At 55.1% G+C, this 19341-nt stretch overlaps 8 protein-coding genes across 8 annotated transcripts; 3 read left to right on the top strand and 5 right to left on the bottom strand.

Moving 5' to 3' along the window:
• Positions 1-298: 298 nt before the first annotated feature.
• Positions 299-1420, bottom strand: Z517_09960 (uncharacterized protein; the record flags this gene model as incomplete). Its single annotated transcript, XM_013425868.1, has 1 exon — positions 299-1420. The coding sequence occupies one exon, from the start codon at positions 1418-1420 to the stop codon at positions 299-301; it is 1122 nt and encodes a 373-aa protein (XP_013281322.1).
• Positions 1421-2720: 1300 nt separating this feature from the next.
• On the bottom strand, positions 2721-4560 carry Z517_09959 (uncharacterized protein; the record flags this gene model as incomplete). The annotated part of the gene is made up of 4 exons (XM_013425867.1): positions 2721-3622; positions 3691-3830; positions 3887-4185; positions 4258-4560. 4 exons carry the CDS (start codon positions 4558-4560, stop codon positions 2721-2723), a joined length of 1644 nt encoding a protein of 547 aa, XP_013281321.1.
• A 1262-nt stretch (positions 4561-5822) lies between these two features.
• Z517_09958 (uncharacterized protein) lies at positions 5823-7304 on the top strand (the record flags this gene model as incomplete). Its single annotated transcript, XM_013425866.1, has 1 exon — positions 5823-7304. One exon carries the CDS (start codon positions 5823-5825, stop codon positions 7302-7304), a length of 1482 nt encoding a protein of 493 aa, XP_013281320.1.
• A 439-nt stretch (positions 7305-7743) lies between these two features.
• Z517_09957 (uncharacterized protein) lies at positions 7744-10006 on the bottom strand (the record flags this gene model as incomplete). The annotated part of the gene is made up of 7 exons (XM_013425865.1): positions 7744-7956; positions 8085-8517; positions 8695-9012; positions 9089-9162; positions 9239-9333; positions 9430-9710; positions 9795-10006. The coding sequence occupies 7 exons, from the start codon at positions 10004-10006 to the stop codon at positions 7744-7746; spliced, it is 1626 nt and encodes a 541-aa protein (XP_013281319.1).
• Positions 10007-11228: 1222 nt separating this feature from the next.
• Positions 11229-12992, top strand: Z517_09956 (uncharacterized protein; the record flags this gene model as incomplete). Its single annotated transcript, XM_013425864.1, has 1 exon — positions 11229-12992. One exon carries the CDS (start codon positions 11229-11231, stop codon positions 12990-12992), a length of 1764 nt encoding a protein of 587 aa, XP_013281318.1.
• A 678-nt stretch (positions 12993-13670) lies between these two features.
• Z517_09955 (allophanate hydrolase) lies at positions 13671-15101 on the top strand (the record flags this gene model as incomplete). The annotated part of the gene is made up of 1 exon (XM_013425863.1): positions 13671-15101. The coding sequence occupies one exon, from the start codon at positions 13671-13673 to the stop codon at positions 15099-15101; it is 1431 nt and encodes a 476-aa protein (XP_013281317.1).
• Positions 15102-15523: 422 nt separating this feature from the next.
• On the bottom strand, positions 15524-17215 carry Z517_09954 (uncharacterized protein; the record flags this gene model as incomplete). Its single annotated transcript, XM_013425862.1, has 1 exon — positions 15524-17215. The coding sequence occupies one exon, from the start codon at positions 17213-17215 to the stop codon at positions 15524-15526; it is 1692 nt and encodes a 563-aa protein (XP_013281316.1).
• Positions 17216-17976: 761 nt separating this feature from the next.
• On the bottom strand, positions 17977-18714 carry Z517_09953 (uncharacterized protein; the record flags this gene model as incomplete). Its single annotated transcript, XM_013425861.1, has 1 exon — positions 17977-18714. The coding sequence occupies one exon, from the start codon at positions 18712-18714 to the stop codon at positions 17977-17979; it is 738 nt and encodes a 245-aa protein (XP_013281315.1).
• Positions 18715-19341: the final 627 nt, after the last annotated feature.

Here is a 19341-nt window from a genome sequence, read left to right as displayed (position 1 = left end):
GTCTGATCTGGCTTCCTATGTACAATTTTGAACAACCCCAGAAATTCCTCCAGGATTAGTCTGATCATGACGGGTATCTTCAGGTCATCCTCAAAAAGAAAGGAGCGCATCTCATGGTATCATATGAACGGACAAGTTGACTCTGCCGGGCACATAAGGATCGAAAGAAAATTCATGTCGATGGAATCGTCGTACGGAAGAATACAATATGCGACTGCTGCAAGTGTTTGATGCAGCTAGACCGACCGGAGGCTCTCGTCGCACCCTAGGTCAGAAGCCTAAGCGGCTGCTAGTGTTGTTATAAGTCGAAGCACGACCATTTTCGAGCTTTATCCTTGTGCTCTCCTCCGTCTTTGGCACCCCTGGCGACAGTTTTGCGACTGTGGGTGTCTTCTTTTTCTGCTCCCACTTCGACTTTCACGCTTGGACTGCCCTTCTCAACTTCAAACGTAGTACTTTCGGAAACCTTGCGAATGTCGTCTCCCTCGTGATGCTCCGCGTCACTTTCATCATCACTGACGTCCAGTCGAAACCTTCTCACGCTGTCTCCGTCACATTCACCTGTGAAAAAGGCTCTCCGTCCATGCTTGGGTCGGAAACACCGGGGAATGACTCTGCGGAGGAAACCCCTGACACCGCTGTGTGCGCGGTCGATTTTCTCGTACTCAACGCGCCGCGTTGCATTCGAGGTCCAAGATATCACGGTGTTCAAGGTTGGTCTTCCCGGGCTTGTAACGGGAGAGACAGTTGCCGACTCGGCGTATCTGGTATTGATTTTGGACAGCCGTGGCATAACATCCGAGTGCAGGGTCGGAGAGCGACCGTTGACGCTGGCTGGGAGAGCGTACGAGAAGCCATAAGTGTCGGGATATTGGTCTGACTGATCATGTTGTTGGTGCTCAACAGCCGTTAATCTGGCGTTGATCTTCTCACACATGCGCCGGATACTCTCCTGGTCCAGGGTGTCCTCGGGGATTATGGATGCATGCCGGGTTGTTGTTCGCGAGGTCGAAGCGCTGGGCAGTGGTGTGATGTCCCTGCTCAAGGCCAAAACTCCGTCCAGGGAGGAGAAAATCTGGCAGCTCTGGCGATGCAGCGCTATGGAATCCTGACGCGATCGACGCCGTTTCCTCGCAAGACTGCTTTGTCGGGAGGGGATGGATACGGAGTTGTGCCGCGAGTGTCGAGGACTGTGTTGAGGATGGGATGCTTTGGACGAGGCCGATGACTGAGAGCAAACCGTCCGCGATCGCGGTCTCTTCAGCACTGTTTGATGATGGATCAGGCAATCTGCCTTTATCGCGGCCTTCTGGGCAGGCGAGCTCCAACGCTTGGAGCTTTTCTTGGTGACATTTGAAGTGGCCGAGTGGAAGGACTCGGTATCAGACACCTCGGCAGTGTCGTCACAAGTGGCCGTCATGTCGTACCGTATGCTCATTATTCGTATCGTCGTCATGTCATTCATAAGTCTCGGGCGTGGAAATGCACTGTGGTGAAGCTGGAGTAATAGTCTCTCAGAGGGCCTGGCGTCCCCAAACTGTGGCATACGTGACCCGACGAAGGCTTCCGGATCGTTTGGGCGCGCAGAACAAAGGAGAAGTGGCGTGGGTGCAGTCTCTTGCTGTCACCAGAGCGCGGGAGATCGAATAGGTGAAGCAGGCATTGATGGCGAGGACCAGCTCGGCGTTGTCATAAAGAATTCTTTATATCCATACCTCGTACAGTCTCCGCGAAATCACCCTGTGGGCATTCTACCATGTTTGAAACACAGAAGGAGAACAGATGCAGGGTAACGAACAGACCGAGAAATCAATACAATAAATTTAATTTAGAAGTCGAAGATTTTCTGAAGAGGGTCGATGCACCAGTAGGTCATCGGTCACCAGCCCAAACCTGCAGCAAAAAGCTGGCCATGCCAGGGTCGGATTCACCTGTTTGGGAAGCGCAGATTGCCTCTAGAGACGAAGTAGAAGGTCCGTTTGGTCGCGGCGGGACGCTTGTGCGAGTCTAAGCCTCGATGGCGATGGAGAGAGGGGGAGTTTTGCCGCCACGTCCTAGGGGTCGCGGTATTTCGCTCTGGGCCTCTGGAGAGTGGACGACAGGACGTGGACATGTCCAAGAGGAATAACCAAGTGGGCGCTTGTGGGCGGTTGATGATGCATGGAAACGGAGACGCAAAGTGGGAATCTTGAAAGGCGTCGGCCAGAGAGATCCCCGACAAGCAGAACGGTAGTGTATCTCGGTATGTCGCCATTTTGCCATTGGCAAGGCAAAACCAGACCAAAGAGGCCTAGGGTCTCAACAGAAATCCATGTGACGGAGGATGAGAAAGGCGGAATGCGTGCGTAGAGGTCGGCGGTGTAGTGTGGTGTAGTCGGATGACCTAGCCCCCTCAAGGTAATGTCTGTATTGTCCCTCCTCCTGCAGACGGATCACAGATACATTATTGGCGGGCATGGCAGAGACAGGCAATAGATTGACAACGACTGGAGCCAAGCTGGTAGACTGGCGCAGATTGGCGATGGAATTTGGTAATGGGGTTGGCGGTGGTTGCAGGTGGTTACGGGTGTCGCAGTCTTTGCTCGCACACCGCCTCTGTGCAACTTCCGTCTTGCCCCAATCACAACCCACAACTTACACACTCAAGACAAACTACCTCGTACTTGTCTGTTCCTACAAAGCTAGCGAGCGACTGTGACCGTGAGCCACGCCCAGGCTCTTTACCGAGAATGCGCTTTGTGCTTCCACTTCTCCCATGACTGACTCACCGACGGCACTGCAACAATCATCGACACCAGAGTGGCAGCTGATCCACACGCCATGGGCACCAGGTGAGAGGCCTGGCAGCCTTTCAGGTACGACCTCAGGATCCCCTGGATTTGCTTCTTGCCAAACAGCTGCCGGATTTCGGTCGCTCCCGTATTGACCACAATCTCAGGATTCAATTGGGGGACATTGTGCCCTAGAGCCGAGACCAACCCGTTGGTGAAGGCGGCTTCAGTGGCTGCGATGAAGATGGAGGTCCCCACGTTTTCGCAGAAGAGCGTCAACGAGGTCACGGCGGCCATATCCTCGATCCCTACCGCCGCCTGATTCGCGATCATTGGCACCTGGAGAGCAAGACCCACACCCATGCCTGTCAAGATCTCAAAGCCTATCCACGACCCGAGACCAGCGCTGGCGTCCAGAGTGTGAACCATGATCACCCCTAGCGTACCTGCCATGGCGCCTATCACGAGGAAAGGCGTGTAGTGCCGCCAAAAGGTCAGCAGCCCGTTGGCGATCATGGTAAACACGGAAACGGCGAGGATCAAAGGTATCAGCCGGATTCCACTTTCTGACGCCGATGCATTTCCGACTGACTGGAACTGGATCGGCAGCGCAAAAGATAGTGGGAAAAACAGGCCGGCGATAAAAATTTGAAACACCAGGCTGACCGCAATAGATCGTTTCTTCAGTAAATGTGCCTGGATCATGGCGCGACTGCCCATCCACCACTCGTTGATGCTGAAAACGATAAGCAGCGCCACGAAGCCTACCAGGCTGGTGACGACGTGCCAGTTGCTCCACGGGGATGAGACTCCCCCTTTCTCCAGTGCGAGCACCAGGCAAGCCATAGAGCCTATTGACGACCCCTGCATTAGCCGAGCTCCTCAAGTAACTTCGGTTCTAGCAAAGAAGGCAACTCACCCAAGACAAGTAGACTGCCGGCTAGATCTAACGAGATCAGCTTCTCTCTTAACGAGACCTGTATGGACTCAGGCACCGACGGCACTTTGACGGTGAGAGCTGTAGTAGTCGCCGCCAGGGCTCCAACGGGTAAGCTTATCCTGGAAAAGACATCAATCTTTATAGCTCGGGAAACCGCGTAAACCGCAATACTCACCAGAAGCACCATCTCCAGCCGGGTCCGTCGGTGAGGATGCCTCCCAAGAGAGGCCCAACCACACTGGCACAGCCGAACGTCAAGCCCAGGACCCCCATATACGCGGCCCTGTATTGTGGTTTTGCACTGAAGGCGATGATGATGAAGGCTCCTGTCATGGCCCCTCCACCACCCATCCCAGCAATGACTCTTCCCAAGATCAAGACTGAGCTGCTGGGAGACACTGCACAAATCACGTTGCCTAGCTCGAAGATGGAGACTGTGAGCAGGAAGGTCCATTTGAACGAGAAGTATTTATACTGTTTGCCACTCGCAACAATCAGCCATCATGATCACGGCGTAATATATGTTCCTCTGGACGGTCGACTTACAGCCTTTCCCCACGTTGATTGAAACGCAGCGTTAGAAATGGTATACGCCGATCCGTACCAGCCCACGTCCTTGACCGTGCCGAATTGATCCGTGATCTTTGGTATGGCGGTCGAGATGATGGACGTGTCCAGGGCCGACAGGAAAATCGTCAATACCAGTCCAATGGTCAAAAGGATAAACCGCAGTCCAGTTGGATAGTCATGATCCCGCAGCTGCTCTCGAGGTGTCCCCTCGTCTCCCGAGGTTGTTGGTTGTTGAAGCTCGAGACCTTCGCCATCGTTGGTGGTTCTCTCGCTGGCCATCGTCCTCCAGCTGGTGACAGAGGACAAACAGCTTGGACCGGAGCTGAGAGACGTGTCTGTGGTAATTACTACATACGAGTGCACCAAACTCGATATTGGGTGAGTCACTACCTCCGACTGGGGGTGCCATTGGACGGACGGCGCCCTAGCGACAAGGCACCCAAGGTGAAGCTATGAGTGACTAAGCAATGAAGAGAAATGTAACGTTTGTTGCATGGGGGCTCACAGGAAGTGTTTAGTACTCCGTCCAACGTATTACTGTTACACGATACCCCGACTCACTCCGACACTGGGTACGACTTCCACTGTTGGTAGAGCCTACCTGGTCGATCCACCAATTACTCTTCACGTCATGGGAGGCCAAACAGAAAGTCTTTCCCAAATCTCGGCGTGGTAATTGATTCTGTCAAGTTCAGAAGCCGTTATAGCCGCTTCCAAGCAAACGACATGCCACGGCGCAAAGCATCTGCGCGATAAGCCTTTGATCTAAGGCAAGGTCCGTCGTGTTTGTCGGATCGTCAGCCCTGCGGTTAACTCACTGCGAACTTTGAACTAAGTTTCTTTCCTCCTCTCGAGAGAGCTTGAGTTGGTAACATTCGTCATCACGATCGATCATTGCGTGCGTACCACTTGGTGACCGATGCTCCAACCAGCCTTGTACCTCAGCCTTGTGCCCAAAATTAGCAAGTGAAATCACCCAAATCTGGAATGGTGTGATGCTGCTCTACTTTACCCCGCATCTTCTTTCTTGGCATCATCAGGGATCCAGCCTCTTCAGCCTCTCCCTCTTGCTGCTCACCCTCCTCAATATCACCACTCGTGCCTTTCGCTTCAGACCAAGGAGACCGACGCCTGCCCAAGCTAAGCTTTAATTTCGAAGCGTGCCAAATGCCCTCCACAACTTCTACCTTCTCGTACAGTCGGAGTGGACAATCTGGACTCCCTAAATCACGCACTAAGAGCGGTGTGTTATGGTTCTTGAATTCTACGCCTCAAAAGCAAATAGCTAATCCCAGAGTCCTACAGGATGTCTCACTTGTCGCGGAAGAAAGGTGAAATGTAGCGAGGAGAAGCCCAACTGCCTGAATGTACGAGTAACCTGTGCATGCACCTCATTTATACGTGGGATTCCTCTGACTGACCTCTCTTAGTGCAGTAGACTTAATCGGGTTTGCGTCTACCCAGACGTAGACGCCATTCTAGAGCGCAGTCCCAAGAGGGTTCGGACGAGCATGGACCAAGGGATTCTCCCTCTAACAGCCATGGCCACAGCCCAAGATGTCCTTCCAGCACTGGACTTCCCACTCTCACCGTTCGTCACCTACGAAGCGTGGTCGCAATCTACATTCGATCTCACCTCGGGAGTAATACGACCAGACCAGGGCGCCGTCGGTTTTCCTGCTACCGATCCCAACCTAGACCCTTTACTCGCACCCAGGCTTGCTGTGGGGTCGCCCATGTCAGGGCTCGGCGATGCGTACACGGACCTTCCACCAAACCCCATTACGGAGGAGCCCGCGACGACCATGCTGCCATCTGTCGCTCGATTTCCGTACTTTGTCGAAAAGGTAGAGTTTCCATTCATCTCGACATTTGACGGAGAAAACTGGGCACGCATCAAGCGCTACATGGTCATGCTGAGCGCTCGCAGTCCGGTCATAGCCTCTGCGATATCAGCCGTCGAGGCACTCTACGAAGCCGAAGAACTCGGCCAAGAGACGTCCAATGCCATTTCTCTATACTACGCCGCCAAAGCCGACCACGCCAAAATGCTGCGGTTCCAAGAGCCCGACCTCGAGTTCACCTTTATCGTGATGGCGCTGTTGGCTTGTTTTGAGGTAGTCTCTCAGCAAGACACTGTGCCGACCATGATGAAATCCGAAGGTCCCTTTGTGATCAAGCTGGAGCGTTGGATCCAGCAGCGGCCGTGGCCGCCCGTGGTATGCCGCATCGAGACATGGCTGAAGCTACTACACGTCAAGGCGCTGCATCTCGGGGGGAGAGGCTTCATGTCGGCAAAAGTCAGCCATCTGTTCTCGTACAACGCCGCCACTCTGACACCCAGTCTGATATTTCTGGACCGAGATCCTCCTCCAACATCGATTCTGTATGACGGGCTAGCATCTCCCCTTTTCGAATTCTACATTCAGACCCAGCAAATCGGGGCATCGATCTGCGGTCTGAACCGCCATCACCGCTCGAGGGGCACCCTGGCCGACGAAAGCGAAGTAGACCAGACGGCCCTGAAGATCCGACAGCAACTGGCCCTGTTGCGGCAGCAGGCGCCGAGCCTTTTACGGCTGAACAGGGACCAGCTCCAGGCTCTCGTTCCCGAACCGCTCCTCGACGAGCTATCGACGCTGATCGACCTGTGCAACGCGGCGTATCAGATCGAGATTGTCGACCTCGGCCGCGCGCACGGACAATGGCTGACGCCGACACCCGAGGCACAGGAAGCGCTGCGCCAAGTCCGGCGGATCGTCGACGACAACGTCGCGCGCAACCACGCCGCCGTGAACCCGGGGTTCATGTGGCCCATCTTCTTCTACGCGCTCGAGGCCGACCAAGAGGGCGGCAACTGGGCCGTGCAGATGCTCCAGCGGGTGCAGAAACCGATATATCAGAGCGCCTTTATGGCGCGTTTTCTGGCGGCCGTCGTCGAGTTACAGGGCCAGCGGTCCGACCGCGTCGATTGTCGGTACTTGTGCACCGAGAAATTCGGCATTGCACCTCCGTTTATCTAGATAGCCCGTCACACCTTGCCCTGTCACGTAGTCACAACTGGGATAATACGGCGGAGAGCATTCGGGTGGCAGTGGCAGTGGCAGAAACGGAAGAAGAGCCACATACAATGTCCATCTAGAAAGAATAAATTATCGATGTGACTCAGAATCACTTGAATACTTTGTTACAGAACTTGATGAACTGAAATCAGAAAGTGAATCTGTACAAGCCTCCCACACGGGCACACATGCGGCCTCCCACGATGTACTACATACAGTAGGTATGCACAATGTATTCACACAAACTACCACTGCCCTACCAAGGGACCCGATAATATCGCGATACCATCGGCACTCACACCCCTAATTAATATCCTTGATGCCATCCTCAATGCCACGTCCTTACCAGGCATGACTGACTGATAAACTGACATGACATGACAGACAGGGTAGGTGGTAATCACTCCTTCTCCAAGCCCGCCTGGCCATCCAACGCCGTCGTCTCAAACAGACTCACGTGCGTCTTTGCAAACATGCGCGCGGGCGTCTTCTTGTGGAAGAGGATGTCGAGCTCGGCGAACGTGCGGCCTTTTGGTTCGGGGATGCAAAAGTACGTGAAGAGCACGCTGAGGACGCAGGTGCCGCCGTAGAAGAAGCCGGTTTTGGCGCCCCACTTTGCGTCATCGTCATCGTCAGTTATCCATACCAAGGTGGAACAGAGATGGAATAGAGATGAAGGAGGATGATGGGAACGGGAGGTGGGGGAAAGGGAGAAGGGGGAAAGGGATGGGGAAGACTCACATTCCACGCCCCCGGATTCAACATGTACGGCGTAATCACCCCCGTCACGATATTCAGACAATTGTACGACGCGCGGGCCAGCACGATGGACTTGCTGCGCAGGCGCACCGAAGGGATCTCCGACACCAGACTGTAACACACGGGGCCGACCGAGACGTCGTAGAAGAAGGTGTAGACGAGCAACAACGAGCCGACGCTCCACGCGACGCCCGTGGTCGGCGGGTTCGACACGGCGCCCAGGATGCCGATGACGATCAGCAGCGTCATCATGCACGCCAGCCCGAGCAGGTAGATGGTCCGGCGGCCCGCGCGGGGAAGGAGGAACCACGCCATCAGGACGCCGACGATGCCCAGCGCGTACTGTCCGATGGACATGTTGAAGGCCTGGTCGGTGGGGAGGCCGGCCTGTTTGTAAAAGTACGTCGAGTACGTGCTGTTACGGTCACGGTCAGTTAGGTCATTGCTTTGCAGGGGATAGGGTGCATATGTGATATGAAAATACATGATAGGCTGGGATGCGCCAAAGCCAAGGAAAGAAGAGAGGAAGCACGGACGAAGTAAATGGGTAGGGATATGATATGATATGAGAGAGAAAAAGGGGGGGAAATACCGGAAACTCGCCCCCGACAGCGTCTGGATCAACCAACACCCACACGCGACAATCGTCCTGCGCAGATCGACGCCCCGGAAGCAGTCCAAGTACGAGGTGCCCGTGCCCAGCTCCTTCTCATGCTCGGTGGTATATACCATCAGTGTCACCGCTTTGTCGAGGTCGACGGAACCGGCGGCGTTGTGGGAGGTGAGCCGGGCGAGGGCGGCTTTTGCGTCGGCGAGGCGGTTCTGTCGCACCAGCCACCATGGGGATTCAGGGGCCATGGAGATGCCGACGATGAGGGGGATCGGCCAGACCCATTGCAGGGCAAAAGGGCTGTTTGTTTGGGTCAGTTGCCGGGGTTGTGGACTCTTGTTGGGAGGTTCATGTCTTTCTAGGTAGACACACTCACATTCGATACGCCCATTGATCATCGCGCGTGAGCAGGGCACGCAGCACTCCAGATGCGAGAAGCTGGCCAAAGACCTAGACGGTCCCCCGAAATATCAGCGCCAAGTTACTGGAAAAGTATCAAGACAAAACTGCGCCCGCGCACACATACCCAGCAGAGATTGACATATGTGGTGAGATAGGCTCGCAGGTGAGTTGGCGTGACCTCTGCCGCATACGCGGTGGGAAGAGTCTGGAAAATGCCCCCTGATTTTGATCAGTTTTTTTGCGCCCGTCAGCATGATTACTCCAGAATATCCTTGCTTCGGGAGAGGGACGTTTGAGGAGACGTGTGAAACTTACAAGGTATGCCCATCAGAATCTGTCCGACCAGAAGCACCTCGAGACTCGGGGCGAAAAAGGGGATGAAGATCAGGCAGCAGATCAGGGCCAGGGCGCCGAGCATCGTCTTTCGAAACCCAAACCGCTCCGAGACGTATCCGTTCAGCATCAGCCCAAAGATGGAGCCGACGGTGGCCCCGTTGGACAGGCCCGACTGCCACGGGGCGGGGATTTGGAACTCGCCGTTTGCTAGCTGTTTGCCGTATCGCTGTTGGAAAGGAGGCAAGGCGTAGAAAGAACCCCTGTTTTTTCCCGCAAATCAGTAAGGACATATTAGGGGGTTGGTCAATGGACTAGAAGACCAAAATGGGTATGTATATACTCACATCAACAGCAAATCATATCCTTCCATGATGATGGCGGTCGACAGGAGCACCGACCAACAGATCGCCTTGGGATAGAGCTTGATCGACTTCCACAGGCCGAGCTCCTGCTCGACCTCTGCGGCCGCCTGGGCTTCCTGGATGATGGCCTTTTGAGCGCTGAGAGGCTCGGCATTGGCCTCGACGGGGACCTTGATGTCCTCGACGTGCGCCATTGGTGGACGAGGGCGGGAAAGAGTTTTGAGAAAGAAGGGACTTAATACGCAGGATCTGTCGACTCGATTCAACTGAGTGACCGACCGACAGTGGCAAGAGTGTGTGGGAGGAGGAGGAGGAGGAGGAAGAGACCCATGTCCACGGACTCGCCAAAGGACGAAAAAGTGCCGTTATATAGCAAGACAGGAGAGGAGGGAGCTTAGCAGTGGCGAGCACGACTTTCTGACTAGTCCAACTGCCCAGTTAGACAGACCCTAGACCCCGTGGTGAGAGTCAAGTCAGTCAGGTTGTTCCTCACGAGTCCCCACGGGTTAAAAGTGGAGGTATTTAGTTTATACCGGACACATGGTACAGACAGAACACATGGACATGGGACGTGGGACGTGGATATACGGACAGACCAGGGGGGAGAACGAATGTCTGGGGTACAGCCGAGATTCTCTGTTAGTAGATTTTCTCACTTTTCTCATCTATCGCCGAGTCATCTAGTTGATATGAAGGCACCAGCCTCTTCCCATGAATCTTGTACGAGAAGAAAAGGAAAGAAAAGACTAAACCTTCCTGCGTCGGCTGCGTCGCTTACGCTACGGGCGGAGGATGACCGTCAGATGCAACTTTCCCGATCCCAAAGAGGCAAAAGAGGCAGAAAACCATCCATTGCCATGGCCCGAAATGGGTTCCCGTGGATGCGTAGCCGATCGGCTGTCGCTTGGGCGTCGCTTGACGGGGGCCTTTGCCGACGACCTCTACTGACTGGGGACGCTGATGGGCTCAATTCTATCAGGCCATCTGACAAGAAGGAGTTTTTTCTCTCTCTCTCTCCTCGGCAGGTAATTGTGATGGGAAATAGTTTGATGAATGAACGGAATGGAATGATCATAAACCCCCACAGGTGGGTAGGTGGAGTGGAATCTTTCTTTGGTCGGTTACTTGTACAAATCTGCGAGAAAATGTCCGGGTGTCAGAGGGCGGAGGAGCGACGTGTGCCCCCTTGTCGACTTCCTCTGATGGGCCTTGTGTGAGATGGACGAATGGGTAGGACACTGGTGCTTCTTTTCCCCTTCTTGTAGTGTTTGTAAATGTTATATCAAACGACGCCAACCTCCCGTAAGAAGTTGGAATAGAAGTTGTCGATAAAACATACAATTCCCCCCCCCCCCCCCCTCCTTATACATCTATACTTCCTCTACATCCACCCATCCATATAGTTAAATCAGAACCATGATCGAAGTTCTCCACCACCAGCACGACCACAAGTGGTGGAAAGAGGCCGTCGTCTACCAAATCTACCCGGCCAGCTTCAAGGACAGCAATGGCGATGGCGTCGGGGACATCCCCGGCATCATGTCCAAGCTCGACTACATCCGCGCCCTGGGCGTCGACGTGATCTGGGTGTGTCCGCACTACAAGAGCCCGCAGGTCGACATGGGCTACGACATCCAGGACTACGAGGACATCCACGAGCCCTACGGCACCCTCGAGCAGACCGACGCCCTCATCAAGGCCGTCCACGACCGCGGCATGCGCATCATCTTCGACCTGGTCATCAACCACACCTCCAGCCTGCACGCCTGGTTCCAAGAGTCGCGCTCCTCCAAGACCAACCCCAAGAGGGACTGGTATATCTGGCGCCCAGCAAAGTACGACGCCAATGGCAAACGGTGTCGGCCCAACAACTGGCGCAGCAACTTCTCCAAGCCCGCCTGGACCTGGGACGAGACCAGCCAGGAGTACTACCTCCACCTGTACGCGCCCGAGCAGCCCGACCTCAACTGGGAAAACCCAGAGTGCAGACAGGCCATCTACCGGAGCGCCATCAAGTTCTGGCTGGACAAGGGCATCGACGGCTTCCGCATCGACACGGTCAACCTCTACTCCAAACACCCGGGACTGCCAGACGCCCCGGTCGTCTACCCGGACAGCGAGTCGCAGCCGGCCATGATGTACTATGCCAACGGACCGCGCATGCAAGAGTACCTGGCCGAGATCAACGACATCCTCGCCCAGTACGACACCATGACGGTCGGCGAGCTGCCATACACACCCAACGAAGCCGACGTCATGGCCTACATCTCGGCCCGCAACAAGCAGCTGAACATGGTCTTCAACTTTGACGTGGTCGACCTGGGCCAGACCCCGGGGGCCCGCTTCATCCCGCGGCCCTTTACCACCACCGACTTTAAGCGCGAGCTGTTCAAGTGGCAGTCGGTGATTGAGAACACCGACGCCTGGACGACCGTGTTCCTGGAGAACCACGACCAGGGCCGTTCTGTGTCGCGCTTCACCTCCGACCTGCCCGAGTATCGGGTGCGGGCCGCGCAGATGCTGGCAGCCATCCTGGCCACGCTGACGGGGACGCTGTTCATCTACCAGGGCCAGGAGATTGGCATGATCAACGCCCCGCGCTCGTGGTCGGCCGACGAGTACAAGTGCATCAAGTCGGTGTCACACCTGAGCGAGGTTCGAGAGAAGTCCCAAAATGACCCCGCCGCGCTGTCTGAGGCGCTGGATGTCCTGCACAGGACGGCGCGAGACCACGCCCGCGTGCCCATGCAATGGGAAGGCCCCCCACAAAACGCCGGCTTCTGCCCCGACGACGTAAAGCCGTGGATGAGCGTGCTGGAGTCCCACGAGGCCATCAATGTGGCGGACCAAGTCGGTCGCAAGGGCAGCGTCCTGGAATTCTGGAAACAGATGGTCCACCTGAGGAAGACGCACAAGGACGTCTTCGTCTATGGCAAGTTCCGCGAGGTCGAGACTGACAATGCTGATGGGAACATGGTCATCTTCGCCAAAGAGGGCGATGACGGGACGAAATCCGTGACGGTGGCCAACATGTCCACGAAAGAAAGAGAATGGACTCCTGCGGCCGTATTGGATGGTCGAGACTTTAACCTCGCTGTTGCAAATGTCGATGATCCGGGGGAGAAGATCTTGCAGCCGTTTGAGGCGAGGGTGTACATTTCGGCGGCGTCATCAGAATAGATGGAGAGATCCCTTTTCCTTGTCCAGGCTCGAGTCTCGCTAGATTAGACTCGGGACTTCGATACCGGTTATTTCACTATCCATAGACAGATAGGTGCTGATCTAACTACCGTGGGTTCTGGATATGTCTACCGAGTATACAGCAGTCCCTCGCTCTCTCAGCTACCGACAGAAGATTTCTCCAGATGCCGTCAAGCTTTCTGGTCCAGCAGAATTTGTAATGACATGACCAAATCACGCCAAGCCTTGGCAACATCCCTTTTTAGGAGCCCTAGCGTCTTTTGAGAAGATTATTGTCGGGAAACGTCCGAAAAGCGCCGCGCCTTGGTTAAGTCCCTCCCACTTCGTACAAGGAGGTATAGGTACATGGGCGAAACTATGTGTATCGGAACAGTCCCGACAACTTACATATCCTCGACGGTCAACAGGACAAGTCACCGCGAACACGGGATTAACAGGACAATTGATAACAACACGAACATGTGGAATGGTGTTTTTTACAGAACCGGGCATGGACGGATGATGAAAGCTTTCGCATCTGAGGCCAGGCCGGCAGAATTGACTGCTCCGTGCTGGTGCTCACCTTTGCTTCCACACCTACCAATTGCCGTACTACTTAGTCATTGGAGAGGAGATTTCTTTCTGAGCCAAACCGAGTGACAGCACAAATCCCTAGCTATGAGCACCCCGTCGTCCTCGCCCGAGATTTCGAGCCTGGACATCGTCGACCTGCGCGCACGCTATGTAACCCGCAAACTCTCGCCCGTCGAGGTCGTGCGACACGTCTACGACAAAATATCCTCGCACCGCGAGCGCGACCCGGCCGTCTGGATCTACCTGGTTCCCGAGGCCGAGGCGGTCCAGCGCGCAGAAGACCTGGTGAAGAGGTACTACACCAACGACGAGCCGCTGCCGGCGCTGTTCGGGATCCCCTTCTCAATCAAAGACTCGATCGACGTCGCGGGCGTGCCGACGACGCTGGCCTGTCCGAGCTTTGCGTACACGCCGACGGAGACGGCGCCGGTGGTTTCGAGGATCCTCGCCGCGGGGGGAATCCTGGTGGGCAAAACGAATCTCGACCAGTTCGCCACCGGTTTGGCCGGGGTGCGCTCCCCCTACGGCATCCCCCGCTGCGTCTTCGACGCCGAGTACATCTCGGGCGGGAGCTCGTCCGGGTCGGCCGTGAGCGTCGCGGCGTCCCTGGTCTCCTTCACCGTGTGTACGGACACCGGGGGCAGCACGAGGGTCCCCGCGGCGTTCAACGGGGTCGTCGGCCTCAAACCCACCCTGGGCACCATCAGTTCCGAAGGCCTGTTCCCCGCGTGCAAGAACATCGACTGCGTCTGCGTGATGGGTCGGACGATGGAGGACGTCGAGGCCGCCTGGGCGGTGATGCGGGCGTACGACGAGCGCGACGTGTTCGCGCGTCGAGAGCTGCCGCTGTGGAACCCCTGGAAGAAGCCCATCCGGGTCGCCACGCCGCCCGAAGACGTGTGGCGCGACGCCCTCTCGCCGACCTATGCTGGCTTGTTCCAGAACGTGGTCACTACCCTGCGAACCCGAAGCGGCGGGTGGTGCGTCGAGGCCGATGGATTCGACTACGGGCCCTTCGCCGCGGCGAACCAGATGCTGTACGACTCGTCGATCGTGGCGCAGCGACTGCTCGCGTTCGATCCATACGTCAAGTCGCACGGCCTCGAGGCCCTCCACCCGGCCATCAAGACCACGTTCGAGCAAGCCCTCAGCAACAACTTCAGCGCGGTGCGCGCGTACGACGACATCTTCACGCTGGCGAGGCACCGACGGCGCGCGGAGATCGAGTTCCGCGAGCGCGTCGACGTGCTCGTCGTGCCCAGCACGGTCGACCACTTCACCGTGGCGCAGCTGGACGAGGAGCCCATGGCCCGCAACAAGGTCATGGGCCGCTTCACAAACTTTGTCAACCTGCTCGACTTGGCCGCCGTCAGCGTCCCCGCCGGCTGGTGGCGCAACCCTGCGGGGAGGAAAATGCCCTTTGGTGTGACTGTCATCGGTCAGGCCGGGAAGGACGAGGACCTTATGGCCTTTGGCAAGGAGCTCATGAGGGCGATGGCCCTGACGGGTGTTTGAAGCGTGGAAGCTGGCTAGCCACTCGGTTGGTCAGTCAGTCAGTCAGTCTGTCATTCAGTAGAAATATAAGCGTTTTCGAGGCACGATGGCTCCATGTCGATTCGGATGGTGTATACAGCCCCTGACATGTTCGGATATGGGGGAAAAAGAAAGGTAGAGACTCGAGATTCATTTCGGCTGTTTTTAAACGCGGACAAATTAGGGAATACCAGAGAATTTAACAGATGGAAAGAACTGGAACGTTGATCCTGCGATTCCTCTCGCCAAAAAAGGTTTCAGTGGTACAAGCGTGTAGGTATATATGAGGATATATCAAGTAGGCCCGAACCAGGTCACACAACCTCCGTCTCCAGCCAACATAGGCAGCCTCTGTTCACGTTCGTGGTGTTCAAAAACATGAATGTCCGCCAGCCTCTCCGCTTCTAGACCATGCCGCTCACGGGTTGAGCATCTACCTTGGTCTCGAACGCCCCTTTCTCACGACTCCCCGCGTTGCCGTCACTTTCACTTTGAACATCTTCACCCCTTGGAAGCATGCCAGTGGTGAGTTCCGGATCGAGGCCATCGATCAGATAGAGCTTGCCCAGATCTTCGTCGTTGGTTCGGACCGGGATCGGCCAGGCGGTGGTCAGGGCCAGGTACAACAGACCCGAAAACGTGACCACGAGGACATAGTTCCAGGAGTAAAGGTTCAGGATCCCTTTGTTGGTGACTTTGACGCCCATGGTCTGGACCATGCCAGGTAGCAAGGGTGCTAGGGCCACGAACCAGGCCACGAAAGCGCGCCAGTTGAATCCGTAGTTGTACCAGTATATCCCATGCGGCTTGAAGAGGTGGGAGATATTGATACCGTAGCCGCGACGCACCCAGAAGTAGTCGGTCATCATCACACCCGTGGTGGCGCCCAGAAACAGGGTATAAGCACCCATAAAGGCTAGGAAGGTCGTCGCTTTAGCCTGGATCTGCCAGGGACAGATAGCAAACCCGACCACAGCGCAAATAAACTGTCCACGACGGATGTTGATGTATTTAGGAAAGAGGCCGGTAAGATCATTGGCGAAAGGGATCGAGTTTCCAGTGACGTTGGTCATAATGTTGAAGAAGACGAACAATATGCCGGCGAAGAACTTTCCTCCTCGCGCTTCAAAGTTGTTGATGGTGACGAGAGGGTTCCACTGGACCTCGCCGTAAACCACCGAGGAGGCCACGGCCATGGTACATCCTAGCAGCTCTGTCAAGGTGACGAATACCGGGAGCGCAAAAAGCTGAGTCATCCAAGCGGCCTTGTCGCTCTTGGAGTGTCGAGAGATATCCATAATGTTGACGGCAAAAGTGGCATTCCCAGAGATGGCGGCGTTCACACAGATTCCGAAGAGGTACCCAACGGACATGCCGTTAGTAGGGATACTCGGTTTCGTCCAGACCTTTGGCCAGCCGCCTGCGGCGGTGATAGACCAGGTAAACAGAGCGGTCCAGTAGAGTGGCACCATGATGCTCTTCACCACGAACAAAAAGCGCAATGTTTTGATCGGTAGGTAGAGGAATGGCAGCGAGATGAGCCAAAAGATGACGAAGCAGAGGAGCTGCTGAGCGGTGATGTTGGCAGATGCTGGGAAGGCGTCGACCTCCCAATGGCGAAAGGAGGGCCAAATAGCCGTGATACATGCCTGAACCGCTTGACCAGCGAGACTCGTTTGAATACCATAATAGATCAGGCAGGGTACAGCGCGAACGATCATGGCCCATTTGGAACCCCACATTCCGAAAGAAGCTCGAACGACGCCAGGGAAGTTCACCCCTAGTTTACTCCCCAGGTAGCCCGAGGCTGCGCATGGGATAGACACGATGATATTGCCTAGGAGGCAGGCGACGACACACAATCCTGGATTGAGCCCGAGAGAAAAGGCAGAGCTGGAGACCTGTAGCTGGGCGGCATTGAAGCCTTCGGCGATCCAGAAAAGACCCATCTGGTACCACTGGTACGTGCGGTCCTTGCGCTTGATGGGATCCATGTCTTCGTTGGTATAGATGATGGCATCGGCATCGTCGGCCCCAAAGGACCCAGGCTTTGGCTTCAACACCACATACTCTTCCCAGAAGTGCCGCAGGTCCATTGTGCTGGAGAGGTGTGATGTGGTGGGGGCAGCACTTGTCGAACTGAATAGAGGGTTATAAATTTCGATGGAGTTGAATCTCAAGGTGGATCAGTTCCAGGCCAGTCGCGAAGGTCTTCTTTTATATTCCCAGCCCGGCCATCGAAGGGTGTATACAATAACCTCACTCTTACAGAAGACATGCGTCTGTCGGAACGTCTCCGACGCCACAGAGATAGGGGACATAAGGCTGGAGCACGTTGACTGATGGTCATGGTCACCACATCTGCAAATTGATAGTGGTCGGGAGCTGCGTGGTGATAAGAGATGATTGATTTATCCAACAAGGGAGGGCAAGATGACTCTGGAAGTCTAACAGTGTCTGAAAGGGAAATCTGGAAGAGATAAGAATCCCTGGCAAATCAGTGAGTCCGAAACCACGGCCCTATCGCGGGATTTCTTAGGGCGGGATATGCTGACCTTGTTAGTAGTAGATTGTGGTCATGGTGATGATGATAAAAGCGGGACTGAAGCTGTCGGACCACGTCCGAAACACCCTGATACGATAAATGGCTGAGAGATACAGCTCGTCTTTGTTGGATGAATGACCGTGTCTGTTCTATGCTCGGTACCCGTAGGAGCAGTCATGGGACTTAGCAAAGACAGAAAGTCTGAGAGTGAATGCAAAATCAACAGACGTGATTTTCCTGCCTCTTCAAATGCTTACAAAACCCATGCAAAGCTGTACAATCCACATATCCTCGTCCCTCAAGAGATTGATGCTAGCAATGTTGGAAAAGCACCCCCCAGCCTTTAATCGACCTCGTGTCCACCTCTGCGATTCGACACATATCCCACAACACTGTCGCTATGGTATCCAACACAATGACACCAGCCTTGGCCTCCCATCTGTCCACCAAGTGCGCCGCCTTGAGTCCTGTGCAAAAGACACTGATGACACGAGCTCCTCTCTGTGTCAACTGCCAAAACCCATCATCGAGCGTTTTCTCCGAGATATTGGCAAACCCTGCGTTATCGGATTGGCGCAGATGGTACTCAACAGAGCAGTCGACTCCAAATCCGCGGTAGTTCTGTATTATGGCTGATTGCACATCGTCCGTATATGGGGTCAACAGCCCCATCTCCGTGACTCCCAAGCGCTTGATAAGTCGATTAAGTCCAAGGACCGATGTGGTGGCGGGAATGCCGGTCGCGGCTGTAATCTCCTCGCATAGTTTCAAGTCTGCTTCGAAGCCTAACCATCCTGACGAGGTCCCGCTCCAGCCGATCACGTCAACTTTGGCGTCCGCAAGCAAGCGTGCAGCCTCGATGATGGCACTGTTGTCGAACTGTGCCAAAGCGTCGGGATCCAGGGCGATTTTCAACACCCGAAAGCGTGAGAAATGTACCGAGACATCCTCGAGTTGAGAGACGATTTGTTGTGTGAGAGGCTCCAGCACCGTATTAGAGGAAGGGACCAAGATGCCGAAGCAGATGCGTTTGGGGCTCTGCTTGATCATGGTCACTTTGTAACAGGGAATAACAGCGGTGGAACTCCAAGAAGCTGGTTGAGTGAGTGTCGTTACACGCAGTCACACCACAGGAGCTTGAGGTCTCAAATGATGATTCTGGCGGCGGAGCCCAGGGATTTATCCAATTCAGACTCGTTGAGAGGGTTTCGACAATTCAAGAATCTGTAACGTAATGGAAGCGGGATTCTCTGCTTCGGAGTATGTCAAGGGATTGGAGCTGTACAAGGGCCATCGATCTCCAGTCTCACTCGCATGGTCGCAAACATGCACAAAGGTAAAGATTCCAGAGGTACCCGATATACCACAAGCGTAAATGCGATAGGCAGTTGACCGAGCCTGGCGGGTCTGTGGATCTGGAGCTCTGTCCCGCGTTTCTAGACCTCGTTGTCGGGTCGGGACCGATCCGATTATCCAGACGAAATGCCTCTTCGAAGCTCAAAGACTTGGTGGCGAGAGCAACGGCCACAACCTAGCCCCCTTCCTCTTATCAGCTGCCGGCGATGGTAGACGAACCCCAGATGACTCAATAGATCTCTCGTATGTGTCGGTACTGAGAATGGTCTGACTGAGGAATATACGTGGCCTCGAGGGTGCAAAGAGCCCTTGCCTGGCCTT

The sequence above is a fragment of the Fonsecaea pedrosoi genome, assembly GCF_000835455.1.
Source record: "Fonsecaea pedrosoi CBS 271.37 unplaced genomic scaffold supercont1.6, whole genome shotgun sequence".
NCBI lineage: Eukaryota > Fungi > Ascomycota > Eurotiomycetes > Chaetothyriales > Herpotrichiellaceae > Fonsecaea > Fonsecaea pedrosoi.
The sequence above is the reverse complement of the archived record's forward strand: the minus strand, read 5'-3'. Positions and strand labels throughout refer to the sequence as shown.